Source organism: Monodon monoceros, unplaced genomic scaffold (assembly GCF_005190385.1).
Source record: "Monodon monoceros isolate NGI ecotype Baffin Bay Population unplaced genomic scaffold, NGI_Narwhal_1 Super_Scaffold_21, whole genome shotgun sequence".
Classification (NCBI taxonomy): Eukaryota; Metazoa; Chordata; class Mammalia; order Artiodactyla; family Monodontidae; genus Monodon; species Monodon monoceros.
In genome coordinates this window covers 67,943,319-67,971,075 of record NW_021703778.1, presented here as the reverse complement: position 1 = coordinate 67,971,075, position 27,757 = coordinate 67,943,319, and the positions used below count along the sequence as shown (strand labels likewise).

The 27,757-nt window shown below is 50.5% G+C and overlaps 2 protein-coding genes across 3 annotated transcripts; one reads left to right on the top strand and one right to left on the bottom strand.

Moving 5' to 3' along the window:
• The first annotated feature begins 3,435 nt into the window (after window positions 1–3,435).
• On the top strand, window positions 3,436–15,699 carry RASL12 (RAS like family 12). 2 transcript variants are annotated; one of them, XM_029237860.1, is made up of 5 exons: window positions 3,436–3,639; window positions 5,579–5,635; window positions 11,614–11,687; window positions 12,412–12,602; window positions 15,273–15,699. In XM_029237860.1, exons 1-5 carry the CDS (start codon window positions 3,537–3,539, stop codon window positions 15,646–15,648), a joined length of 801 nt encoding a protein of 266 aa, XP_029093693.1. In that variant the 5' UTR covers window positions 3,436–3,536; the 3' UTR covers window positions 15,649–15,699. The 2 variants fall into 2 exon arrangements, with proteins under 2 accessions (XP_029093693.1, XP_029093692.1); XM_029237859.1 differs by lacking the exons at window positions 3,436–3,639; window positions 5,579–5,635 and having other exon boundaries at window positions 11,295–11,687.
• A 1,576-nt stretch (window positions 15,700–17,275) lies between these two features.
• SLC51B (solute carrier family 51 beta subunit) lies at window positions 17,276–23,057 on the bottom strand. Its single transcript, XM_029237861.1, has 3 exons — window positions 21,250–23,057; window positions 20,096–20,186; window positions 17,276–17,545 (listed from the first exon to the last, which is right to left on the bottom strand). The coding sequence occupies exons 1-3, from the start codon at window positions 21,344–21,346 to the stop codon at window positions 17,356–17,358; spliced, it is 378 nt and encodes a 125-aa protein (XP_029093694.1). The 5' UTR covers window positions 21,347–23,057; the 3' UTR covers window positions 17,276–17,355.
• Window positions 23,058–27,757: the final 4,700 nt, after the last annotated feature.

The window sequence follows — 27,757 nt, the reverse complement described above, 5'->3', positions numbered from 1 at the left end:
AATGTGGGGAGGTGGTGATAAGGAGGGTTGGGATACTGACCCTAGCAGAATAACCTCTCTCTTGACCCAAAGTGCCCAAATTCCTGGTCACTAAACAGTTGTGGCTTCTTGGCAGTTGGGTGAGAAGTGTGAGCTATTCGTGTCCAGGGGAGTGCAGGGAACTATCATTTGCCGTTTTGGGCTATGGGCCAACCTCTAGGTGGAATAGTTTCATGTTATCTCATCCAATACTTAATATCATCCCTATTTTAAAGACGAGGTGTCTCTGTAACTCTTCCACTATGAAATGGGTGTGATAACTACCTCTTAGTATGATAATAAGGAACAGATGGATAAAAAACAGAGAAGTGGGGCTTCCCTGGTGGCGCAGTGGTTGAGAGTCCGCCTGCCGTTGCAGGGGACACGGGCTCGTGCCCCGGTCCGGGAAGATCCCATATGCCGCGGAGCGGCTGGGCCCGTGAGCCATGGCCGCTGAGCCTGCGTGTCCGGAGCCTGTGCTCCGCAACGGGAGAGGCCACAACAGTGAGAGGCCCGCATACCGCAAAAAAAAAAAACCCAAAAAACAAAAACAGAGAAGTGCATTAAGCATTGTGAATAATTCAAGGAGATTATTATCATATTGGCTTAGTCTAATAGATATTTAATTATATTGCAACTCTGGGAATTCTGAATGAGTTTGGGGGTCTTTGAAAAATAGACCAAGAAGGGCACCTGAGAGTCAATGATGATTTCTCATTGGTAGGAATTCCAAACACGTGTATTTCAAATCCTTTAAATCAGAGTCCTTTCAGCTCAACATTATTCATAGATTTTTTAAAAATCCCCAAGACAGGTCAATAATTTGGTGATGGTATTTGTGTATAAAAACAATGACTATTCCTTTCAATAAATTGTACCCCCCAGGGAATGACATAGGTGGAAATGTTGAAATTTTTATATTTTAATCTTTTAGGTCTGACTCAGCACTTCAAATTTCCTATATCAAATTTCCATAATTATTTGACTGTATTTGTTTGTTTGTTTTGTTTGTTTTGGACTCGCCACGCAGTATGTGGGACCCTAGTTCCCAGAACAGGGATTGAACCTGTGCCCCCGCAGTGGAAGCACAGGATCTTAACCACTGGACCACCAGGGAAGTCCTTTGACTGTGTTTTTGGATAGATTTTGGAACTGTTGGTAGTGGTTGAGAATACAGTGATATGTGAGAAAAAATGTACAGGGAGTAATAAAATGAGGAACTGAGGCCCAGATGGACAAAGTAGCTTATTCCACAGTCTGGCAGTAAGTGACTGATTCCAAGAGCCTTTCTGGTCCACAAGGGGCACTTCTGAGTGCTGGACAAGCAGCCCACAGATGAGGAAGCTGAGGATGGGGAATGGGAGTGGTTGCAGCTGTGAGATGGGCACTGTTTTCCTCCCAAGCCTCGTAGGAGGGGCAGACTTTGGGCACTTAGCGGTCACAGCTGAGGGCCTGAGTAACCAGCTGGCAAAGAATTCAAATCTTTTAAATAGAAGTGAGTTAAGGTCATCTCATCCCATCTTGCAAATCATTGTGGTGTCTCCTTACAACACCTCCTTTTAGTGTCACCCCCTTGATTACCTTCAGAGTCAGGGGGCTCACTTCTTCCAAAGACAGTAGTCCCTTCTAACTATGGGCAGCTCAGGTGATTAGAGTTCACACTCACACTGAGCTAGAACCTGCCTCCTTGCAGCTCCCATCTACTGGTTGGTCTGAGTCTTAAAGATAAGGAACATAACTCCCCCAGAATCACATAAGTAGGGAAGTAGCAGAGCCCAGGTTTACTCCCAGTTGGGCCTCTGGGGGTCCACAGCCTGCCCTCTCTCTAGCAGTTCTCCGGTGAGACTGAGTCTCCGCATAGCCCCACCCAGAACCAGTCTGTCCTCCCAGGACTAGGGCCAGCCCAGGGATGTGGCTAGAACTTGGCTCCCACTTTTTCTCCTTCTACAACTCAAAGGAAAACCCTTGGCCATTAGCTCTGTGAGCGATTCTGGCCTGTGGGTGTAATCTAAACAAATTCCTCCCAACACCTTAGAGTCTTAATAACACAGCTGGTTTACCATGATCTCCCAGAAACACTATTAGGCTGAGTCGGTATTCATGTCCTGTCCTGGAAAATAATTTTCTCTCTTGGTTGAGGAGAAGTTATTACCATCAGGCTTTGACTCCAGACCCTCCGCCTGCTGACCTGGGTTTTCCTGGTTTCTTTTGCACATGGGTGGGTAGATTAGCTATGGGAGGATAGGGGTTTGGGGTTGGAAGGGGAAGGGCTGCAGTGAGAAGTCTCTGAGACTCCCATATCTTTCTCCACCCAAGGCTGGAGTGTATTCCAAAAGAGAGGTCCCACAGGGTTCTAGAAAGTACTCAGACATGGAACCCAGGGTTTATCTTGTCACTCTCCATTAGGCTCGAATTGGATTTATTTTCCCCTTCCTTTAGTATTATAGATGGGGACACCAAAGCCCAAAGAGGTGAGATGACTTGCCTAAGGTCACCCAGTGAAAGAGCGGGCACTAGATCCTAAATGTCCAGATTCCTCATGTCAGCCCTTTGCCCTGTTTCCAGCATGACCAGATTTACCCCGGGTTTCAAGGGGAATGACAGGTGACCCTGCCAGGCTCATCCACCAATCCCAGAATCATAGGCAAGAGGGACTGCCAGGTTTTAGAATAAAATGCCGCAGTTACACACTAGGCCACAAACACGTGGGACTCATTAGCTCCCATCAGAGAGAAAACAATAATCCAGAATGGGTTTGGTTTCTTGAAGCTGGACCCAGATTGGCCATGAAATCTTAGTAAAGTCGTCTCCCCCCAGCTCCCCCCCCGCCCCCCCACCCCGTTCCCAGAAGCTAGGATTCTTTACGGGTTCTGTAGTGATGCCTGAGAGTCCCCACACCGAAGGGCAGGGTAATGTGGTCGGGGAAGTTGTGTGCCAAGGCTGAGCTGGCTTGCGATCCAGAGAAAGGACCAGGCTCGGAGTTGAACCCGGCAGGCTTCCCGGAGGAGGAGGCGGGGCCAGCTGGGTAAAACAAAGGGAGGGGTGGATCTTCTTGCTGATGGGAAATGACTGAGTGGAGGTTCAGACAAGGCTGGAAACATCCCTCCCTTCAGTGCCCCTATCCCTGGCCTCCCTCTCTCTGGTACTTGTCCTTTCCCGCCGGGTCTTGGGGGCGCTCCGAAGGGTGACGGCGCCGCCCGGCCCTCGAGGTCCAGCAAGGCCCTGGGGGGGCGCGGCCGGCCAGAGATCCTTTCCGCTCGCAGGGGTCTCCGCAGCCCTTACAAGGAGTTTGGCGGCGCTCGGGCGGCCCCGCCCGCCGGGCTCCCCCGGCCCCTCCTCCCCGCACGGTCGGGCCTGGCCGCGGGAAGGCTGCCTGCTAGGCGCGGGGCCCGGGAGGCCGACGCCGCCGGGGCCGTGAGTGCCAGAGAGGCCGCCACTCGCTCCCGAGGGCCCCTACGGGCGGGCACGCTGCTCGGGGCCCTCAGGCCAGCACCCGTCTCCCTCTCCGCAGCGTCGCCATGTCCTCGGTGTTCGGGAAACCCCGCGCGGGCAGCGGGCAGCAGAGCGCACCCCTCGAGGTCAACTTGGCCATCCTGGGGCGCCGCGGAGTGGGCAAGTCCGGTGAGTGGGGTGCGGGCGGGAGGGAAGGGGTCAGGCGGGGACGCGAGAGACGGGGAGCGGTGGAGGGAACGGGGCGCTGTGGGCTTGCGGGCAGGCTTTTCCACTGGCTTTCGGGGCTTCCTGCGCCCAGGTGGGTTGGATGAGACGCCGTGATGGTATCCTTCTTTGCCTCAGCTTCTCTTGCTTGGCTCTCCCTCAGCTTGTTTTCAGCTCCTCCAGCTCTCAGCTGTCTTCTCTTCCTGGCCTGTCTTTCCCTCTGTGTCTCCCGACTGTGTCTGTGTGCTCCTTGTCTGTGACCCCAGCTGTCTCCCCTCTGTCTCTGTGTCTCCCAGTCCTCTGCTGGTCTCCCCCTTGCCGTTCACCGCCCTCCATCTCCTCTTCCTGGCCAGCAGTCAGCCCTGGTGACTGACACCAAAGGGACCTGTTAGGCACTGATCCCCAGCCCAGGGCCCCTACGGAGCTTAGTCTCAGCCTTGCTGCTCCTTGATTTAGGCCAGGGGAGAAGGGGCCCCAGGCCCCTGAAGGGAGGTGGTAAAAGTCGCTGGCTTTTGGGATTTCCCAGGGAGAGGCCGCTACCCACTCCCCACCCCAGTTCTCTGGGATTCTGGAACAAAGTGTGAATTCTTATCAAATGTATTTGTTTCAAGTCAAACCTCTCTTTTGACTTTACGGAAACACATTGGACTATGGTCTCAGGTGCCTCCGACCTGTTCTTAATGAACAAAGCGCTTGGATTTACACTCAGGCCATTTCTATCAACACTGAACTCTGCCTTCACCACCTTTGGCAGCTGGAGCCCAGCTGGAGCCCAGGGGGTGGGGGTGGGGGGTGTCACCATAGGCAAAGATCCAGAAAAAGGGTTCACCGCTCTCCCCGCCATTCCCAGTCCCAGGCAGCTGAAGGGGGGAAGGCAGAGGGGGCTTCTCCCCTGGCTGTTTTCCAGCTGCAGCCATGTAGTGAATGGCCATCATGGACTCAGCTGTGAGACTCACCGGGAGCCTCCTCTCCACTTTTGAAGCCAGCCCCCTGGCTCAGAGATGGGACTCTGGATCATGCTTTCCTAGAGAAAAGATTTGCCTTCTTCCCTTTGAAAATCAAATTGTTATCTGTGGCTCTGTCACTGGTACAGTTTAGCCAGTGACTACATGAATGAAAGAATTTAAATTTTAAAATATGTATTCCCTGGGTATTAGTTTGCAAACTGACACTGTTAGGAATCCTGGGAAAGAATTTTAAGGGTTTTCTTTAAAATACTGCATTACTTTTTAAGAGTTCAGTATAGTAGTGGGCTGGCCCTCAGCTTTATGTGGTTAAATTCTGAACAAAATCAATCTTGTTAATGCATTCCACCTGGGGAGAACTTCCCCAGGTTTTATGTTCTGTGACACTCCCATGATGAGTGTGGAGGCCTTAGAGCCAAGACTCGAGGACTGAGGACTAGAGTGTGTTTACTTGGGATTCGGGGGTTCATATCCCTCCCAGAGATCACCCACTGATAACTCAGCTCTTACTCTCTCTTTGGCTTGTAGCCAAAGCTGGGATAAATGCCTCCACACTTCAGAGTCTTTGTGCCTTGTCAAGGGTGGGGGAGGTCTCTCTTCACTTGGAGTCTCAGCAAGTTGACCCTAAGGTAACTGCTTGCCTGGGTCCAGACCCCTTAGTTAGGGTCTTCACAAACGCCCCTTAGGCTTGCCTCTCATTTGTTTTCTCGCCGCCATCCCCCTCCAAAATAAAACATCCCAGAATGCAACCGGGAAGGACATGGTTCCCCATATTTCTGGTTTCCTCTGAGCCTCTCAAACCAGTTCCCCCGCTCTCCAGAGAGCAGAGGGGTCACAGAGGCTAGATAAGTCCTCCCTAAAATGAGAGGGGCAGGCTCCAGGGCCCAGCAGCCAGCCACGATGGGGAGACTGAGCCAACTTCTTTCTCCTTCTTGCAGCCCTGACGGTGAAGTTTCTGACCAGGAGGTTTATCAGCGAATATGACCCCAACTTGGGTAAGGGCCCGCTCCCCCCTGTCCCTCCTGCCGTGCCCACTTGGATCTCCCCTGCAAACACACATCCGCCGTGGTGGGCCCAGGCCTGACCAGGACCACACATCTGGGGGACGAAGGGAGGAGCCACCAGGATGACTCAGTCCATGCGACAAAATGTTTTAAGTTCCAAAAATGTACCCTTCCTCAGCTCACCCCAGACAACTTGGGGGTTAGCCCAATTAAGAGAACTGAGAGAAGTTGCTTTGCCCTAAAATATGAAGTATGATGAAACTTAAAAAAAAAAAAAATTGAGCATTGCAGAATATGCACATCCATTAAGTGTTTTTCTTCCAGATGGTTATTCAGTGTACTTTTCTACAAAAGCTGGACAAGACACTTGGGAAATTCCCTAGTAATACTGGCTTCTAAACCAGTTTTTTAACCACACAAGAGAACTAGTCTTGTTTGGTAGCTGTATCATGATGGTGTATTGGAAAAAGGGATGCCCTGGTGCCAGAGCTGAGTTTGAATCCTGGCTCTGTCACTTATTGGCTGTGCACCTTTGAAGCAGTCACCTAAGCTCTCTGAGCTTCTGTTTCCTCATCTGTGAAATGGGCATAAAAATACCTATCTCAGAGAATTACTGTGAGGATTAAAGAAATAACACATGTAAAAGATGTAGCGTACTACTTGACCCACAGAGACATTGAATGCGTATTCACTTCTCCTTCCTTCTTTCTCCTCAAATGGCTTCCCATCTGTGGTGGCTGAGATTCGCCCAAATTAATTAGATCACTGTTTCTGAAAATTAATTTTAGCAGCAGGACCTTTTCCTCAAATAACCTCTTACATGGAAGCCCAATATCTAAATACGTAAAAGCAGAATTTTATTAATATAACTGTAACTTAAAGCTCACATTTATAGCATTTCTTTATGGTAAACTTTCCACTGAGAAAAATGGGGTGTCTGGATGCTCTTTGGAAATGGGGGTTGCAGTCTTAGATTATCTTCCCCCTTCATAGGAATTGAATAAGGCGTTTGTGGAACCCCTGAAGGCCCTCTGAGGAAACCCAGGGCTCTGGGAGGACCCTGGGGTCCCACAAATGAAACCTCCACAGTGCAGCACCACCGACAGCAGGCCTCTGGTGGAATGCACCCTTCACGCCTGAAGGAAAGGGCTCCTCAGCCCACTGGTGCCCCTCAGCCCCTCAGTCCGGGCTGGGATGTTGAATCCTAGTGTCAGAGCAGGAAGGGATGTCAAGGCTACTTGGTCCAGTGGTTTTTAGAATTTATTCCTTATGTAGCAGAATCCCCTCCTCCACGGAGATCTTACACAGAACCCCAGGGGTCAAGCAGAGGAAGCAGAGGGAGTCCCCTGGCTAAGTCAGGAATGCAGGGCAGGCAACTCGCGGACAGTCCTTAAGGGGTTTGTTCCTCAAAGTTTGGTGTGACCGCCTGTGCTTTGACACAGCCCCTCGGCTACAGCGGAGGAAGCAGGCCCAAGGAGCTTTGTGGGCCAGGGTCACCAGCAGGTCTGAGGGGAGCCCATCGATTACCAGGGGTCAGTGCCCAGGGGAGTGAGACACAGGAGCACGAAGTCAGATGGGCGGGGTGGGGGAATGGGTGGGAAGGGAAGGCACACAGCAGGGATGTCTGGGAAGGGAAAACGGAGATTCTCAAGGACAGTGGCTCAAAAGACAGATTCTGCCTACCTCAAATATTGCATGGAACATACTTATACTAAAAAGTATTAGCTGTTTATCTGAAATTCAAATTTAACTGGTTATCTTGTATTTTATTTGGTAACCTATCTCCAGTCTCTCTTCTTCCTGTCCCCCATCCATACCCTTCAGGCAGGGTCCCGCCAGAGGTGCCTATTACAGTGGTGCTTTGAGCTTCCTGGTTGAGCAATTTTGGAGTTCTGAACTGGTAGGGGAATGCGTGGTCAGACGGTCTGAGGCGGGGGTGTGGCAGCTCCACAGTGGTTAGTCACCTCAGCCTTTTGTCTCATACCACACCCTGAGAGCTTCTGAGCTGGAGAGATGGCCAGACGCTCTCCTGTCGGCCATTCTGGGAGGCCAGTGCTGCTCCTTGGGGGTCCTGTCCACTGTCTGAACATTCCCACCACTATCCCATGGCTGGTTCCAGCAACAGGGGGGGACTCTCGGACCAGAGCCTTTCCTTCTGTGGAGAAAGGTCTGAGCGTCCAAGGAAGAGTTAGCCGTGTGGAGATGTAAAACCACCCTTTCCCCTTTTCTTTTTTTTTCTGTACACGGGCCTCTCACTGTTGTAGCCTCTCCCATTGCGGAGCACAGGCTCCGGCCGCGCAGGCTCAGCGGCCATGGCTCACAGGCCCAGCCGCTCCACGGCATGTGGGATCTTCCCGGACCGGGGCACGAACCCGTGTCCCCTGCATCGGCAGGCGGACTCTCAACCACTGCGCCACCAGGGAAGCCCCCCCCCTCCCCCCCCCCCCCCTTTTCAAACACCTTCCAAGAGCTTGAGCTCAAAGGGGCCTCTTGAGGGTGGACACCTGTGATGTTCATTCCTATCTCCAGCTTGGAGTGCAGTGCTAGGCACAGCACAGATGCTGTTAAACATGGGATTTGAATTTTGGTTTTAGGATTACCCTTTAAAGAAGAGCTCCTATTATTATCCCCATTTTACAGGTAAAGAATCTGAGGCAGAGAGGGCTCAGTGGTTTGCCTAAGATCATGGAGAACCTCAGGTACAAAGGAAGATGAGACACCACTCCAGTTGCCCTCCACTAAGGGTGGCCTTATGCTATCGAGGACCTGAAGTCAGAAGTCTGTGTGGCACTGGGCTCTCTGAGCCTTGGTTTCCCCATTTGGAAGATAGGACTAATAGACTGTGCTCTGTGTGTGAGCTGTGCCTTGTTATAGGTTGTGACTGTTAGAGTTGGTAGGAGCCAAGAGAGTCAGTGCCTGTGAAAGGGCTTCACCTGTGCTGAGCACTCCAGGAAGCGAGCAGGGGTATCCAGGAGGACACCCTCCTCTCACAGAGGGATTGGGGGCATCTCACCTGGTTTGCCCAGGGCAGAATGACAAGCTTCTCACCGCTCTTCTCCTCATCCTGCTCCAACAAGGGTACTGGCACCATTTCTGAAGCATCATCCCATACACACTCTGACCAGAGCTCCTTTAGTGACATTTTAAAAATTATTGCTGTAAATGAGAGAAAAATACTTTAGGAAAGGGATCTTTTCTCAGCATTTAAGTCCTAAGAATGTTATTTAGAACTAGCAGTTATGAAACCCGTATTTACTAAAGGACTCTAGAATGACCAGAGGGCAGGGACTTTGGGATGGGGAGGCAGGGCATTACTGTGACTTGGAAAGGAGCCCCCACTGCACCCCCAGCCCCTGGAGTCACCTCACTTGCAAAGGGGGAGGGAGCTGGATAAGATGATTTCATGACCTCTGAGCCTTCTCCACTTTGCCCATGCATGTTCCACGGCCTCAGCTGGACGGGGAGCTTCTGCTCTTTCCCTGTATTCTGCACAGATAGAGCTGGAGAATTGGCTTGTCCACTGAGCAGAGGGAGTGAGGGGGTCCCACTGTAGAGCCCCAAGTTCAAGTTCCTTCTGATAGGGTGCTGTGTGGCTGTGGGAGAGTTCTCTTCTTTTCTGGGCCTCACCTTCCTGTCATCTCTCTATGGAAGAGCTAACAGCAACCTCAAAAGGCTGTTGCATTTAAGGGACTGTAGGAGACCAAGGTTGGGCTAATATATTTCCTTGGGCTGGGCACAGCATGGTGCCTGTTTGGGCACAGAAGCTGGGAAGCACCTAAAAGGCATGCATCAGACAACTCTGGCAGGAAAATAAAGAAAAATCTGAAGGAGATATAGGTATCCAGGGGCAGCTCTTCTTGCACCAAATATAGTTAAACATTTGGGGCATATTTTCCATGAGGTTTTTTTTTTTTGTCTTTGAACAAGAACGGCTATTTATCCAAGTCCCCACAGCAGGCTGGGGACGGGAGCTGTCTATGACTCCTGCCGGCTGCTAGTGGACCTGGCGTGTGTCCAGGCCTGGCTTAGCTGCCAATGGCCCTCAGAGAGAATTCCGCCACGGCTGGGGGGTACTCTTCTCCCAGTGGCTGCTACCAACAGGCAGAGAGGGCTCCAGTTCTGCCCAGAGGGTTCTTCTTTGGGGTCACTTGGGGCACAGGGGCACCACCACCCCCAGGGAGAGGTGAGGGCCAAGTACACTCACATGTGTGGGCCAGTGGCACAGGGGAAATTTGGGGGTAGGGAGAATGATTGTGACAGCGAGGTCCTCTTTGCAGGCCTGGCCACTTGATACTTTCTCAGGTTTGAGGTCATGAGAACTTAGAGAAAACAATTTGTAAAAACTTATGAAATCCAAATAAGGTCAGTGGTGTAGTTCGTAGTATGGTACCGATGTCAATTTCCTGGTTTTGACCATTGTACTATGGTTATGTAAGGTGCTAACATTGGGGGGAGGGGGGGGAAGAGTACACGGGAACTCTCTGTACTATTTTGCAACTTCTACATGAGTCTAAAATTATTTCAAAATAAAAAGTAAAAAAAAAAAAAAATCACCTAGGAATGTGAACCTGCCCTGGAAACTTTGGAGCACTATGTCCCCACTGTCCTTTACCGGGCATTTGTGGAGGGCCAGGCCCCATGCCTAGGGGCCCATCCAGTCCTCATGCAGCCCTTTGAATGGTGCAGGGACAAGCATTCAGCACAGCGCCTGGCACGGAGTAAAAACCTGAAAACTGTTAGCCAGTGTTATCACATCATCCCTATTTTAAAATGAGGAAACAGTCTCAGAATGCTGAAATGACCTGACCAAGGCACACAGCTAAAAAGTAGCTGAAGTTGGGTTTGATTCCCATCTCCAACCTAAAACTTTTAACCATCCTAGATTCCTCTGCTATTATTTTGACAAGGATTACTTGTAAAACCTTCTTGGGACTTCTTTTTCTTTATTGAAATATAGTTGATTTACAATGTTGTGCCAGTTTCTGCTGTACAGCAAAGTGACTCAGTTATACACAGACTTTTTTTTTTTTTTTTTTTTGCGGCACGCGGGCCTCTCACTGTTGTGCCTCTCCCGTTGCGGAGCACAGGCTCCGGACGCGCAGGCTCAGCGGCCATGGCTCACGGGCCCAGCCGCTCCGCGGCATGTGGGATCTTCCCGGACCCGGGCACGAACCTGGGTCCCCTGCATCGGCAGGCAGACTCTCAACCACTGCACCACCAGGGAAGCCCACAGAGACATTTTTTAAAATATTCTTTTCCATTATGGTTTATTACAGGATATTGAATATAGTTCTCTGTGCTATACAGTAGGACCTTGTTGTTTATCCATCCTGTATATAATCGTTCACCTCTGCTAATCCCAAACTCCCAGTCCTTCCCTCCCCCATCCCCTGCCCCTCCTTCTCGGGTCTTCTAAACAGGGTCTGACCCACCTCCCCGCCCCCCGCCCCCGGCCCCTGCCTTAATCATGTTGTGTGCTTCTCCTTTCTTGTCCCTTCCCCACCGGGGGCCAGAGGGTTGTCCTGATTGTCCTTGGGGTCTTCCTGTGGGCCAGGTACTGTGGTTGGAGAGAAGGGGGTGGAGAAGCTTGGGGTTCAGGTGGGAGGGGCTGGCAGTGCAGCTCCTGAGGCCTCTGCTGCTCACTGGGCCCGTGAGCCACACACACTCCATCCTACAGGTGTGGTGGGTGGACCCAGAACACAATCCCATACCCTGTGGCATGTTCTGTGAGTGCCCTCGGGTGCTCTGGGCCATGACAGGTGGAGCAGCATCTCCTTGGTGGGAGGGTCTGCCCGTGTCCTCCATGTGGGTGAGAGCCAGGGTCTTTCCAGTGGTCCTGGCTCAGCCAGCCCCAGAGCAAGGCCCCCAGGGGTGCACAGGGATCCAGCAAAGGGAAGCTGGGACTCAGACCCAGCCTACCATCGAGTGGCCTGCCCTGCCTCTGACTGGGCTGACCGTCTGTGTTGCAGAGGACACCTACAGCTCTGAGGAGACCGTGGACCACCAGTCTGTCCACCTGAGGGTCATGGACACTGCAGACCTGGTAACATTACCCCCATGACCCATGAAGAGCTGAGAGTCAGTGCAGCCTCTTGGGAAGTCCTGCTTCCAGAGTGTGGACCTCAGATGGGAATCTGTAAACCTTTTAAGCTCCAATTTGCTATGCGTCCCTGATTGAGGTGCTGACCTCTCTGGGCCTGAATCTATTGATGTGCCAAATGAGAAGGGATAGGAAGGGGCCTGGGGAGACCTGATGATTGTTGGTGTCAGCTCTGAGATTCTGTGCTCTGGGGCTTGATGCCTGTGTACACGTGGAGACAGGTGCACACACGTGTTTACACAGAGGCTCCCCTGGCCCAACCCTGCCCCGCCGCCCAGTACGTACATCTCCCTGTGTCCTCACCACCCCCTGCCAAGGCTGGATGCCAGTTCTTCTCAAAAGCCAAAGGGGCACCATGAACCTGACCCAAAACCAGCAGTGCCCAGGCACAGCCGGGTCTCTGTAGGGGCCACGCCAAAGTCTTGGCTCTGTGCCCCAGAGGCCAAGGTCTCCAAGTCTGTGGCTGGGTGGTGGGAGTGAGGCTCAGAAACAATGTCTCCTTTCACAACAAGCCAAATCCACACTCAAGTGCCCCTTTGAAAAGGGCCCTGCTGGGGAACAATATACAGAGATGCAGGGGGCGGGGAAGTGGGATGAGACAGCTCAGGTGAAGGCCTTTACCCTGGCCTCCTCTGCCCCTGACAGAGGCTGCCCTCCTTTGCCCCAGGACACCCCCAGGAACTGTGAGCGCTACCTGAACTGGGCCCACGCCTTCCTGGTGGTGTACAGCGTCGACAGCCGCCAGAGCTTCGAGGGCAGCAGCAGCTACCTGGAGCTGCTTGCTCTGCATGAGAAGGAGACACAGCGCAGCTACCCTGCTCTGCTGCTGGGCAACAAGCTGGACATGGCCCAGTACAGGTGAGTGCGGCACTTTGTCCCACATCCTAGAGCTCGCCTTCTCCTTTCTCGTAAAAGCGGTGTCGTCTTCAGGGATTATTTGGCTGCTAAGAAGAGTAATCCCCTTGGATGTAGATAGAAGGGGGTGTGTTGTAAGGATACAGTGGGCAGGGCTTCCAGGCAGCCAAGGGCAGGAAGGGAAGAGCATCTGGGCTGCGCAGGGGCTGAACCCTGCAAGTCAGAAGAGAGGCCACTCCTCCCATCCTCCTGAGGCTCTGAGGTCTCTCTCAGCCTCACCCTTTCTTTCCTGAGACTATATGACCTTCTGTTTCCACTCCCCACAGCTGGCTGGTCATCCAGTGCCCAATTCCAATTCTGGGGAGAGAGGCTCTAATTGGCCACCTGGGTCAGGTGTCTGCCCTGGTCCAACCAGCTTTCGCCTCACCCAAGCGTGGTCCCCAGGCTCATTCCCACAGTTAGCTGTGCTGAGGGCAGGTTCTCTTAGAAAGAGTTGGAGTTGAATCGGAGACCACAGACTGGGCCAGAGGACAGATGGCCACTGAGTGCTGCAGCCGTAGTTTGCTTGGCTGGCACAGTGTTTTAAAAGAGCCGGAATTGGAATGCTTCGAGGCGGGGCGTGCCCCCTCCAGCTGAACACAGGCCTCACACTCCCCGTGGCTTACCTCCACCCTCCCCACACATCCAAGTTGCCTGCCTGGCCCCTGAGGCGTTTGAGACTGTGATGCCCCCACCTGATGAGTGACCCCACTGGCCCTCTCCAGCACATCTGTCCTGTGTGGCCAGTCCACCTGCGAGGTAGGGCACCCCCCACCAGCCTTCCTCCCGTCCCTTCCTTCTCAGGGCTGGTCACTCCTGCTTCCCCAGGCCCCAAAGGCCCACTGACTGATGTTAGGAAGGAGGGAACACTTAATATAGATTGGGGCTGATGGGCAGTGGGGAAATGGGGTGTGGTCTCATAAAGGGTGCTCACGGTAGGAACCTTCAAAGGTGGGCAGACCCTCAGACCCAGACAAATTCCGTCTCAGGGAATGAGCAAAGTTGTGTGATCTTAAAGCCAAAAGGTAGTCTTTGAGGAATCACAGATCCCTCAGAGCCTAGAATAGGGATCAGAAGACTGGATTGTGAATAAACCAGTTTTAAATATGAGGGAAAAGAACTAGGCCACTGTTTTGGTCCCAATATTTACCAGTGGGATTGTCCAAAAGTGGTTTGGGGGCAAAGAGCAAAGCAGCATCGTTTCCCTAAGAAGGAGTCATGAGATTTGTCCCCACTTCCTTCTTTGGTCAAGTCCCGAGGTTGGTAGGTCAGGATTTGATGGGCACAGACAATGTAATTTTTAGCTGAGCATTGGTCAGTGTCTCCCATGAGTGTCTTGCAGCTAAAGGGTAAAATGTGGGTTAGAGCGGTGATAACCACTGGTAACATTTTCGCTAGGCTGCGCCAAAATAAGAAAAAGGGTAATAATGTTATATGCCCAGCTCATCCATTCACGCACACACATGCACGTATGGGGTTCTTGTTTCCGAAAGCTCATTATTCAAGCCCCACAATGACAAAGTTTCAGATTCAAGTTCATCACAAAGGCACATAATACCAAGTATTCTTTCAAAAGGAGTTCCTCAGGAATCTGTGAGCTGACAGTCAGGACACCAAGCCTGGTTGGGGAATGGATCAGGTGCTCTGTCCTTGACCCTTTTGTCCCAGTCATTCCCTCTGTCTGTTGAGCTAGCCCACTTCCAGCCTTTGCTCCTGCCAAATTAACCTTGGCTCAGAAACCTTTTCCCACCATACCCACCCTGGTGTCCCCTCTCAGCTCCCAGGCTGCGCCACTGTCCTCAGGAATGGCAGGTGAGGCAGCTCAGCAGTGAGATTTAGCCATTGAAACCTTGGCCTCCAGCCCTCAGGGACCCCTCCCCCCGCCTGCCCCCTGCCTCTTCTGGACATCTGACCTATCCAAGGGCCAGTATTTTTCTCTCACCCTGATTCCCATGGCTTTCAGGACCTTCCTAGTTACAAATACTCGATCCCATCATCATGGGAAGTGGTACAGGATGAAGCTGGGAATAGGTGCTGCTCCCTCTCTCGTGCTGTCACCCTTGCTCTCTCCTGCCTCTCTCCTGGGCAAGCAGACAAAACTCCCTGCCACGAGCCCTGAGACCTCTGCCGACCACAGGCGTCCTGAGTCAGGACCTCGGCCCACCAGGCCTCTGTGGACACTGTGGTCTCACATCCTTCCAACCAGACCACTGCCTTTCCCCAGAGCTGATCCCACATGCCAGGGCTGAGGGTGGCTCATTTCCTGACCAAGGGAGTCAAGGAGATGTGGGGCTGGGAATACCCATCTTCCTCTGGCCACAGGCAGGGTCTAGCCAGGGACTTTGGGCCAGCTTCTCCCTTCCCCTCGGCCTCGTTCTGAAATTCTGGCTTCGGTGACATCAGCCACCATTTATTAAGCAGGGACTGTGCTATAGGCACTTGACACAAATCGTCTTCTTAATCTTAACAACCCTGAGAGGCAGCTCTCATTATCCCATTTTACTGATGAGAAAACTGAGCCTCAGAGAGATGAAGATGGTCACCGAGCTAGTAGGTGAGGATCCAGGTGTAGGCCTGGGCCTGCCTGACTTGGATGCACGTTCCTGACCCCGCCTCACCCTGCTTCCCCGCCAGGCAGGTCACTCAGGCAGAGGGCGTGGCCTTGGCGGGCAGGTTCGGGTGCCTGTTTTTTGAGGTCTCTGCCTGCCTGGACTTCGAGCATGTGCAGCACGTCTTCCACGAGGCAGTACGGGAGGCACGGCGGGAGATGGAGAAGAACTCCCTGGCCAGGCCCCTCTTCATCTCCGAGGAGAGGTCCCTGCATTACCAGGCTCCACTCACGGCCCGGCACGGGCTGGCCAGCTGCGCCTTCAACACACTTTCTACTGCTAGCCTGAAGGAGATGCCTGCTGTGGCCCAGGCCAAGCTGGTCACTGTAAAGTCATCCCGGGCTCAGAGCAAGCGCAAGGCACCCACCCTGACACTGTTGAAGGGCTTCAAGATCTTCTGAGGGCCCCTGCTTAGGATTCCAGGCTCAGCACTGGGCAGTCTGCAGGGCAGGAGCTGGCTTCTCACCACCGGCTTTCCTTCTGATGGAACAGCAGCCCTCACCCTCTGGTGGACAGCTGACCCCTCCTCCAGCACCAGGCAGTGTCCCTGACACCCAGTTCACTGTAGGAGCAATAGGGACAGGCAGAAATTCTGCTCCTGTTCCCTCCAGACCTTGGTTTCCATGGTAACCACCGCATCCCTCACCCTGAAGGAAACAGCCACTGTGACAACGCAGAGACCTGGGGTCAGCCTGAAGCGGAAGGAAATTGCAGCATCCATCATGGCACCATCACCCCTTCCTGCTCCATCTACAGCCAGGCCTGATGTGGCCCCTGGTGGACAGCTCTGGGTGGACAGCTTCAGGAGGCACTGCATAAGTGTGGGCCTGAGAGCATCCTGCCCTGAGGTCCCAGCACCTCCTGGTGGACGGGAAGGGCAGGGCAGCTGCAGGTTTTGCAGGGCCAGAGCCTGGCCCTCCCCTTGCCTTCTGACTTCACAGAACCCCCAGGCAACAAACCTCACAGTTTATCCAAGTAAAATCTAGTTGCAATAATCCTACGGGACAGCCTGTTTCTGAGAAGCAAAGGTGTCCCGGGAAGGCCTATTTCCAGTCCTTTGCCTCTCAATGAGGACAGAGGGAGAGGGCCGCGGGTAGGCCAGTGTAGGGAGCCTCCTGTGTGTTTCCACCAGGAGGCAGGGCCCCCGTATTTTACAACCTTAAATCAAGGACTCTGTCCGCAGGCCCTCAGGACCTGCCTTCTCAAGTTTACTGATCAAAACTGCAGAACAAAGTCATTCTCTCCAGTGACAATCACCCAGGACTCCAGGGAGCCCACAACTGGCTGTATCAGACATCCAGTAGGGAGAAACACAGTTTTCTGTTTGTAGTCTGGTGCGGCAGGACCTAGTACCCTTGGCAATGGGTCTGCGTGTTCAAAGTCCACTTTTGTAAGATACTACCTAAAGCATTTTTGGTTCATAAAGCAAATTTTTGCATAAATTATTTGGGGTTGCCACCACAGCTTATACTGCAACACGGTGGCTCAGACACGGGATCGCGACACTCCTTTGGGATCCCACGGTTAGCAAGAGAAGGGTCTCAGAGGCAGGGAGTTTCTTAGTTTTCTAGCTCTCTCTCTTTCTAGCTCTCTTAGTTTTCTAGCCCTCTACAGGGCCAGGGCCCCTGGCCCAAAGGAAGTCTTTCACGGACCCTCAGCAGACCAGCAGGTAGAGGAGTGGCCTGTGGTGGGGGAAGGGAGGGGGAGGGGATTCTGAGTCCAGAATCCTGCCCCTTCCTCACTCAGCCCTTCCAGGAGCTTGGATTGAAAACAATAGCTCTTGCCCAGGCTTCAGCCACCTTCTGCAGACGGAGAAGCCGAGGTCAGAGGGAGGCTGTGAACTCCTCAAGGCCACGTGAGGAGTCCTGGCCAGGCTTCCTGACCCACAGGCTGGCTCTGGATTTTGCACTTTTGTTTCAAGCCGCTTGTGTGTGGACCACTGCCAGTTGAACAGACTATGCAATTCCAACTGCCCACATCCAGAAGCATTTTAATAAAAAGGTTTTGTTCGTTTTTTTCCTAACAGGGTTTTAGTTTGATTGCAGTTCACTCACTGTCTGCTAACACCACGGGGGCACTGCCCTGCACCCTAACTAGCTCTCAGATTCTCAGGGGTCCGGAAGAATGACTGGCGGCACATCACTGTCTTTTACGTCCACTTCCACCTGGGCCAACTTTGGCTTTTCTGAGAGCAAAGTCTCTCTTAGGATGGTCAGGTTGTTGTCATCTTTGTTTCTGGCCTCGGCCAAGTACAGGACTTCTGGAGTTTGTTTTTCTGGTGGCAGCCTCTTTTGATTTCTGGGAGGAGAGAAAACACTATGGAATGTGAGTTCCCTGAGTTGGGGTACCGAGTGTTTGGGGCAGGACTGGGTCTCCCAGGTGGGTTAGTGAGTTTGAGGTAGAAATCCAGTACCCAGTTCTGGGAACAGTTGCGGGAGAAGCCGAGATGGTGCCATGGTTTTTGGCAGAGAAACATCTTACACTTGTCTGTGTGTCACCTTACCAAATCCTCAGCGCCACCTGTGAGCTCAACTACTATTGCTCCCCTTACAGGTGATGTAATGTGGCTCAGAGGGCCAAAGGAGCACATGCCTGGGACGTGCGTTTAAGTTTCCTGACCCTGAGTCCCGTGTTCTTTTCACCAAACCACATTTTCTCATCGCAGGGCTGTCGTCCTACTTAGTGCAGGTCCTTGTCACCCCACACCCCATCCCCACCCTCACTCCACCCCATCTCTAGACGAGCTACCTCAGGAAATTCCTAACTAATCTTCCTGCCGCTAGGTGCTCACTTCTCCAAACTGGCCTACACACGCCAAATCATGATTCTAAAGTCCCTGTGCGTACACACCACTCCCCAGCTCAAGCGCCGTCCGTGGCTCCCCACTCCCACTTCCTTAACCTGGCATTCAAGATCCAGTCTTCCTTCCAATAACCTTCCCAAATGTCTCCCCTCTGAGGTGGTCCTACTCAAAGTATCCACGTCTAGGTTTCCTGGCCATAGTAGAGGGACCCGGCTGTGGTTAGAGCCGACCGCCCAATCTGCTTGGGCCACGGGGGAGCATCTCCGTGTCTGCTGCTTCTGAGGACACCTGCCTTGTCTCTGAAGTGACCTTGTCGAGGGGGATGCTTCCTGACAGGGTGAGAGAGGAAAGGTCACCTTCTTAGAGGCTATACCCTCTGGGTCTTTTTATATCCTGCATCCAGACTGATCTTGCTAAAACATAAGCCGTTCATGTCCCTGTGCAGAGCTCTTCTTTGGCTCCCCAATGCCCATGGGCTAGAACCTGAACTCCTTAGGATGGCCCCCAGGGCCTGTTCACTCTGGGCTCTGCTGCCTCTTGGCCTCCTTCTCCCCCTGCCCTCCCCACACTCCACACTGCAGTCTCACGGGCCCTCCTCCTCCCTCCTCGAGCTTGGTGTGTGCTGTCCCTTGGTCTGGAAGGCTTCCATAGCCCACCCTCGCTCTCTTTTTGCCCCGCAGGCCCCAGATCCCATCTCTGTGCTCCCACAATACTCTGTATGTCCCACAGTCGCCACCCGTCACTCTAAACTACAATTATCTCCCCACCAAACTGTAAACTGCATAAGACCAGGGCTGAATCTATCTTGCCCAGCCCCGCAGCCCCCGCTCTCAGTGCGGAGCTTAGCGCAGGGCAGGTGCTCAGCTTATTCTGTGGAACGAATGATGACTGGGCCATAGCAGTTCATAACGACTAGTTAACAATGTGAGCAAAGGGCACTGGGTTATTTCTTTCTGGCTTTACAGCAGAACTGTGAGGAGGATTCATAGATGACATAAAATATAGCACAGAAGGAAGAGCTATAGGAAGGTTAGGCCAACCCTTCCATGGATCCTCAGTGACCTTATTCTGTACAGTGGGAATAGGTAATTTGTGCCAACCCCACCTTACAGGGCTGTCTTGATCAAGTGAGAGAATGTGAAGGTGCCTTTAAAATTGTAAAACATGATACAGATCTGAGGGAGAGATTCTCATTATTATTGTTTCAAAGTTACTGCTAGTTACTAGGGCTGTAGTAATTATTGAATGAATGGGAATGAGTGAACCAAGCATTTATTGAATAACTTCTAGAGCCAGACTTTGTGCCAGTTGCTTGGGGAAACAAAATTGAGTGAAATGTGGTCCCTGCCTTCAAGGAGCTCTCAGAAGTTAGCCCTGGAATCATCCAGAGAGTTTAACAAAATGCCAATGCCCAGGTCCCACCCTTTGTGTCAGAATCTCCAAGGCGAGGTACAGATTTCTGTGTTTTTAATGTTCCTCCTCAGGTGATTTGGTTGTGTATCCAGGGTTAAGGAGTACTGTTGTTATAAAGATGTCAAAATTACCCCAGGAACACCGACTGACCTTAGGTCTCTTTCCGTGCCCTGCATTTGGCCTTGGAGCAGCACAAGGCTTTCCCCTTTAAGAACAGCCCTAACTCTGCAAAAGCCCCCACTGTGCACTCGCCACAATCCTAGGAGGAGGGGATCCGTTATTACTGCCATTTATAGAAGAAGAAGCTGGCTTGGAGATACTGAGCGTCTTGCCCAGCTACTGAGTGGCAGAACTGGAATTTGAACCCAGGTTGTGTGACTCCAGAGCCAGAGATCCTGACTTCTGAGATACACCACCAGCCCGTGCCCTGTTTGCTGGCCAGGGCCAAGGAGTGGTCATCAGGGACAGTTGCCAGTTTTTCAGCAGCTTTGGGTTCTCAAAGGACCCTAAAGGATGCTTTTTGCTGTCCCAAAGGGTGGACAGCCAAGGCTCCTAGATGACCCTTCTCTAGGTTTCCTTTGGGAGGGCAGGGCCCACCCCCTCCAGAGACCACCCCCAGACCAGCTCCTCACCTGTTTGCCTGGGTGTTCCTTCCCAAGAAGACAATGCTTATCACGACCACCACGGCCACCAGGGCAAACATGGAACTATTCCAAGGAGTTGCTGGGGAGGGACACACAGGACAGAGCCTTGAGGAGAGGCTGGGTGCCCTTCAGGCCCCTAACAGACCAGCTCACAGCATCAACCTTCCTGTGCTGTGGGCCAGGTATCGTAGAGAGACTCTAAGCTGAAAATGAGCCCCCTGCCCTGCGGGAACTCCCAGTCCAGTGTTGGGCGGGGAGAGGGAGATAAGATCTCTGCTCTGAAGAAGCTCTCATCTACCTGGGGGAGACAGCACTGCAGCTGGGTAATAATAGTGGGCAAAGGAGGAGTGTGGGTGAAGATAAACTTCACAGTCTTCAGAGTTTTGCTAGGAGCTAGCCAAGTGCAGTACAAGGGGAAAAGGAAGGAAGGAAGGAAGGGAGGGAGGGAGGGAAGGAGGGAAGGAGGAAAGAAAGAAGGGGTGGCAGTTAAATTGGATTCAACACATTGCCCACAGACAATGTGTGAAGTGGCTAATCTGAATTTGGATAATCAAGATTGGTCCACACTGTACCCAAGTGAGGCAGGATCTAGCTTCAGAGCTTTTGTGTTTGCTGTTCCCTCTACCAGGAATGTTCTTCCCCCACATAATCTGCATGGCTAATTCCTTCACCTCCTGCAAGCTTTACTCAAACACCCCCTTCTTAGGGAGGCCTTCCTTGACCACATTATGTTCCCTGCAGCACACCTGCTATTCCCTTTCTCCGCTTAGTTTTTCTCCGTATTATGCATCGCCAGCATACCATGCATTTTAGTCATTTGTTGATTTTCTGTCTCTTTCACTAGCAGGTATGCTCCATGAGGGCGGAGATTTTTGTTTTTTCCCTTCTGTAACCCCAGTGCTGAGAACAGTGCCTGGTGCACAGAAGGAACTTAATAAATATTTGTGAATGACAGGATGGATGAGTAAATGAGTGGCCAGCCCTGAGAAGAGGAGGGTGCAATTTAGCCAGACCCCTCTGGGTAGTGAGACCCCTCAGCCTCAGTCCCTGGCTTAGAGGAAACGTGCAGTCTGCTGCAGAGGAGGGGACCATGAAGGGGGCTTCAACCAGATTCCTCTCTTTGTGTTGTGTCCACCACTTACCATCTTCTACACGAAAAAACCAAAGCATTTCTTCCAGCAGCTCCTGAGGCACCTCGGTGCCAGGTGGGGCTCCAGTAAGCTCCTCATTGTAGCCCATGCCACTGCTCCTGGTTGGGATATGTTTCTGACAACAAATTCCTTAGGCCCCTTCGCCCCCAGGTGCTCTCCTGGCCTCCTAGGTTCTGGCTCTTTGCAAAGCCCCAAAGCCTGCTGGAGACAAAGCAGAGAGCATGACTGGGTATCCCACCCCAGTTTACTCTCCCCTCCCTGCCCAAACCCAGCTCTCCTCAGACCAAAACAGCTGGAACTCCCGGAACAGGTGGGGCCTGGAGAAGCAGAGACCATAGAAGTGGGAGTCACTCAGATCTTTATGAAAACTCATCATGTGTGGGGAAGACCTGGGAGTGAGGAGGACTGAGCCACTGATGGGCTGTGGGACTCTTGCAGGGGACTCCCATTCTCCAAGGAGAAACTGATATCTAGAATATACAAAGAATTCTCGCAAATTAAGAAGAAAAAGACTAGAATCCTAATAAATGTGTAAAGGATATAAACAGGCAGTTTACAAAATAGGAAACCCAAAAGGCTAGCAAGAATATGAAAATAAACTCTTTGGCAATAACAAGAATGAAAATTAAAACAAAATGAAACACCACTTGACATCTGTTAGATTGGCATAGTTTGGAAGGTAGATAATGCTATGTGTTGGCGGGGCTCTGGGGCTATAGCCTTAGGCACTGCCAGGGCGTGTAGACTGGGGCAGCCATCTAGGGAGCAAATTAGTCAAAGTAAGTGTACACATGACCCAGCAGTTCTACTCCTGAGTGTATTTATATCTCAAAGAAAGTATCCCTGAGGATCATAAGGGGGCATGCCACACCGTTTATGAAAATTCACATATGCACACAAAACAACAACACACATTTTACAAAAACACGTTTTTAAAAAGACACATTCAACACATTAGGATAATTATCACTGGGGGTGGGGAGGAGAAAAAGGTAACAGAAATGGAGATCCAAGTAAAGAAATAAAACAGGAGAAGGGTTTTGAACAGACCAATCATGAAATCATGTCATAGGGCTAAAAAGACAATGAGGCAAAGAGAGAACAAGAGAGGCCAGAGGCCATCTCAAGTCCCCCCGCTCTGACACTGCCTTCCACTCCAAAATAGCCTTTGGAGGCTCAGCCAGGAACATCCGAAAACAAATGGATGGCAAACAGCCAAACAGAAGAACAAGGTACTAATAAAAAGATTGCCATCAAGAGTTTTCTCCAACTCTCCAGCTCTGAGAAAACTGAAGAAACATCTACAGACTTTTTGAGGGAAAATATTTTGACACCAATATAATATTGAGCTGAGTTTTTCCTATATGAATGATCATTCATGTGTCAAGAGAGAGATGGAAGTCAGGGGGAAAGAAAGACTTTTTTTTAGACTTTCAGGGACTCAGATGCCTACTACCTACTTACTCATTTGAAAGATATAATATATATACTGAATAATGGAAAAACAAAGTTACAGGAGTGGCGAATCGATGTGATCTTGTGTTCCAGCCCCAACTGTCCAGAGCACTTGCTAAGAAGGGCTGTGAGTTTCTGTCCAGTCTCAGATGCAGGAGTACCTGGATCAATTAGTAACATTGGCCACAGGCCCCTGTTGCATATGCAGAGCCCCCCGGAATACCCACAGAGAAAAGAGCATGGAGGTCAAGACACCAAACACCAACTCCCTTTGGGGAAGTGGGATGGGGCCTAGACCCATGGGACATCCACTTTGAACACTTTGTATTGTATACATTTCTTGTGAGCACATACTACCTTCGTGAAAGCAATACATGTAATTACATTTTTTAAATGTATGTATTTTGTATGTATATTCTAAATATATATTTTGTGTATTTGTATGTATTTTAAACGTATGTATATACTATCCAAAGAAAACGAAAACACAAATTCGAAAAGATAGATGCAGGGACTTCCCTGGTGACGCAGTGGTTAAGAATCCCCCTGCCAATGCAGAGGACACGGGTTCGAGCCCTGGTCGGGGAAGATCCCACATGCCATGGAGCAGCTAAGCCCACGTGCCACAACTACTGCACTCTAGAGCCCGCAAGCCACAACTACTGAGCCCACGTGCCACAACTACTGAAGCCCGCGCACCTAAAGCCCATGCTCCACAACAAGAGAAGCCACCGCAATGAGAAGCCCGTGCACCGCAACGAAGAGCAGCCCCCACTCACCGCAACTAGAGAAAGCCCGAGCGCAGCAACGAAGACCCAACGCAGCCATAATTTAATAAATAAATAAATTTATTTATTTATTTTTCAAAAAGAAAAGATAGATGCAACCCAATATTCACAGCAGCATTATTTACAATAGCCAAGATATGGAAGCAACCTAAGTGTCCATCAACTGGTGAATGGATAAAGAAGATATGGTATATATATATAATGGAATACTACTCAGCCACAAAAAATGAAATTTTGCCATTTGCAGCAACATGGATGGACTTGAAGGGTATTATGCTAAGTGAAATAAGTCACAAGAAAGACAAATCAGTGAAATAAGTCATAAGAAAGACAAATACTGTATGATATCACTTATATGTGGAATCTAAAAAATAAAACAGAAAAGAAATAGTGAATATAACAAAAAAGAAACAGACTCAAAGATATAGAGAACAAACTAGTGGTTACCAGTGGGAAGAGGGAAGGGGGAGGGGCAATATATCGGGGTAGGGGATTAAGAGGTACAAACTACTATGTATAAAATAAATAAGCTACAAGGATATACTGCACAGTACAGGGAATAGTTTATAATAACTATAAATGGAGTATAACACTAAAAAATTATGAATCACTATGTTATACACCTGAAACATATAATATTGTAAATAAACTATACCTCAATAAAAAAAGTATGTATATATTGTATTTATACCTTTTGAGACAATTCCAATTTTGGATGTTTAATTAGTGGAACTAATCAAGATGTCAGTTCTTACCAATTTGATCTATAGATACAGTGCAACCCCAGTCAAAATCCCAGCAAGTTATTTTATGGATATTGACAGACTGGATTTAAAGTTTATATGGAGAGGTAAAAGACCCAGAATAGTCAACACAATCTTGAAGGAGAAGAACAAAGTCAGAGGACTGATGCTTCCCAACTTCAAAACTCACTTTAAAACTACAGTAATCAAGATAGTGCGATACTGGAACCAATCAGATAAGTGTACACATTTGCATGTGGGCTGATGTCCACAGTGGAATGTGTGTTTTAAACATGTATAATATTGTTATAATAAAAATATACCAACAAATGAAACAAACAAAATGGTAAGATGGATACAAGTCAGCCCTCCCTGACTGTGTTAGATGCCACAGAAACAAAGGACACAGTTCTCTCAGAGCACTTATCCAATTTTCTTCTAGAGTGAGCATGGTATTAATATCTCTGCTTTTTAAAAATTATTAACTAAACTTCATGATTTATTTGCATTTCATTTTTCCATGAATGTCTTTTTGCTGCTCCAGGTTCCCATCCAGGATATCATATTGCATTTAGTTGTCATGTCTCCTTAGGCCCCTCCAGGAGATTTCTGCATTTTAAACAGGGCTTAACCATCTGTCATCGGACAGTGATTCCTGCCAAAGAACCTGGGCCACCCATCCCCATGGAAGGTTGAAGACACTCACCCTGGGTCCTGGGTTCCGAGGACTTGTCTGATCTGCTGTTGCGAGCAGCACCGATTTCTCTGTTCCTCTTCCTCCTTTCTGGGCAATACCGATGGTCTTTGCACCTGAGCTTTTGCACAGCTGTCACCTAGTGGGCAGCGCTGCAGAGCCTGGGGCAGCCAGGCCCATCTGGTAGCTCTGCATTTAGCACACGCCCGGAGACTTCTCTGTCACTTGGGGGTGACTGACCTCTTCAATGAGAGGTCTCAGATGGCAAACAGGCTCCACCTGACTTTCACAATCAGCAAGAACCAGGAGCCCAGCGCTCTCCTTCTTGTCTGTTGGCCTCAAGTAAAAAGAAAACATCCAGACCCTCTTGCCAGCCCAGGGGAATGGGCTGGGGAGGACCCTCCATCTGAAGGTCGCGTCACTGCAGGGGGCTGTGTGGTGTGCCCACTCCAGGCCTGTATTTCCTGGTATTATCAATGTTTAACCACGGAGCAGGGAGCTAAGCCTGGCCTTTTACAGCCTCTGCTTTCTCCCAGTGAGGGTCATGGCCTCCTGTGAATTCCTCACAAGAAGCTATAAAATAAGACCTTTGGAGGGTCAGGGGTGGGGAAGGCAAGGCACATGAGGCTGTGTGAGTGACCCAGAGAGGAGGAAGCGGGCCAGGTTGAACAGAGTTGAGTGGGAAGGGTTTGGTGGGGAAGCAGGAGTGAGGTGCTCCCCCAGCCAGGCCACATGTATTCAATTCTGATCATCAGTGGGCTTTTCTACCCCCGCCCCCCAGGCTCCTTGCATCTCCAGCATCCCTTGGAGTTGGCTCAGTAAGGAGTAGGGTTCCCATTTCCCAAATGAGGAAGCAGGTTGAATGAAGTCACATGACAGGTGCAAGCTCCTCTACGAGTTAATATTGGTCAACGGTGTCAACGACAGAGAAAAGGAGATGCAACAGGGAACCTAGGGCCGGAATGGACTCCAGCTTCTCATCGTTTCGCAACTCATTCATTCAATAAATATTACTTGAACGCCAACTGTGTGGACACAAGGTAAACAAGACAGGCAAGGACCCTGGTCTCCTGAAGCTCATACTCTAGGGGACAGACAGGCAACAAAAAAGTAAGTAAAACATAAATAAGATAATTTCAGCTAGTGACAATTTCTGTGGATAATTTAAACAACGAAATGATGCAGAAATAGATGGGGGGCTGTGATTACTATATTACTTTACTAAAACTGAATGACAAAGAATTAACTATGCAAAGACCTGAGGAGGCAAGTGAAAAGGCACTGAAGAAATAATGAGCTTAATTAGTTTGAGAAACAAAAAAAAAAGGGCAACGTAGTTGAAGCACAGTGATATGGGGAGGTGGCATGGGATAAAGTTGGAGGCTAGACAGAAACAGAACGTGCAGTAAAACAGAATAAGGAGTATGGATGTAGAGAGAAGCCACTGGAGGTGACATGATCTGACTGACATTTATCCAAGATCACTTGGCCTGCTGGGTGGGGAATGGTTTGTAAGGGAGCGAGAGAGGAGATGGGAGACATTGGGAGGCTCTTGCATTCATCCAGGCAAGAGACAGTGGTGGTTTGGACCAGGATAATGACAGCAAAGATGGGGAGAAGTGGTCAGATTCAGGGTACATTTTGGAGAGAAAGGCAGCTGAAGGATTTCGGAAGAAAGGAACTCTAACTCTCTCAAGCACAAAAGGAATTCGAAAGGAATTCATTGGCTCATATAACTGGGAAGCGCAGAGTGGAGCTGTCCTTACGGATAGCTGGAACCAGGAGTCTTTCTCTCTAGGTCTCTTCCTGCTTCTCTCTGGGTATCAGGCTCATTCCCACAGGCTGGCCATCTCCTGGTAGCTGGACCAGACCGCAGGAAATCCAGGCTCACACCCTTACAGCTAGAGGAGGAAGGAGTCCCTCTTCTCAACTCCAGTTTGGCAGTTCCTGGGACAGGACCCTAATTGTGCTGGCCTGGGTCACATACCCACGTTTTGGATCAGTTGTTATGGCCAAGGGTGAAGTACTATGGATGCTAGCTCAAATCTCATACCCATTGAGTAGCCAAGAGAGAAAGGCTGTGAGCTGGATAGCCATGCCAGTGTGGGTCCCTAAAGTGACCCCTTGACTACAATCCTCCCAGTCTGCCCTGGGGGAGTGTCACTGGGCTCTTAAGGGGGATTGTGTCCCCTTCAAGAGGCGCCTGCCCCATCCAAGGTTTTCCACTCTTCTACCTGTTTCTCTTTTCTTCCTCCTCTTACTTTAGTTCTCTCTGCTATAGGTCATCCAATAACTATTATTCCGTGTCTGCTCTGTGCCAGGATTATGCTACTGATGAGCAATCACAGTCATTGTCCCTGACTTCATGGAGACTGCAGTCTCATGGGAGTCACAAAGGTGGTCACACCAGGGATCACGTAGTTGATTGCTGTGTGATAAGGGCCATGAAGGAAACACAGAGATGAGAGAACATTACCAACCCCTCCCTTCCTCATAGCTTCAAATATCACTTCTGGACAAATCAATCCTACCTTGGACTCTCCTTTCTTGACCTCTCAAGTTCCTTGTCTCCCTCCCTGGGCAATTAGTAGTGGAATGGAGTAGAAAGAGCTTTGGACTTTCCCCTACTATTCTAAATCTACCGCCTCATAATCCTTCTAATCTCAGTTTAAATATCATCCTGTCAGGGAAACCTTCCATATCAGTTAAGACTTGTGATTGGTTCTGGGTAACAAAGACCCAATTTCAATGGTTAAAATACATAGGGTTTATTTTTTCATATAAGAATTTCAGAGGTAGGGACTTCCCTGCTGGCCCAG

Bases quoted from the DNA above. Each gene is read 5' to 3' on its own strand.
- SLC51B (XM_029237861.1), bottom strand. From the start codon at position 21,346: ATGGGCTACAATGAGGAGCTTACTGGAGCCCCACCTGGCACCGAGGTG. The intron at 20,187-21,249 runs GTAAGTGGTGGA...GTCCCTCCCCAG, and splicing joins GTTTTTTCGTGTAGAAGATG to CAACTCCTTGGAATAGTTCC. The intron at 17,546-20,095 runs GTGAGGAGCTGG...CTCTCCTCCCAG, and splicing joins AGGAACACCCAGGCAAACAG to AAATCAAAAGAGGCTGCCAC.
- RASL12 (XM_029237859.1), top strand. From the start codon at position 11,364: ATGTTCTGTGAGTGCCCTCGGGTGCTCTGGGCCATGACAGGTGGAGCA. The intron at 11,688-12,411 runs GTAACATTACCC...CCTTTGCCCCAG, and splicing joins TCATGGACACTGCAGACCTG to GACACCCCCAGGAACTGTGA. The intron at 12,603-15,272 runs GTGAGTGCGGCA...CTTCCCCGCCAG, and splicing joins CTGGACATGGCCCAGTACAG to GCAGGTCACTCAGGCAGAGG.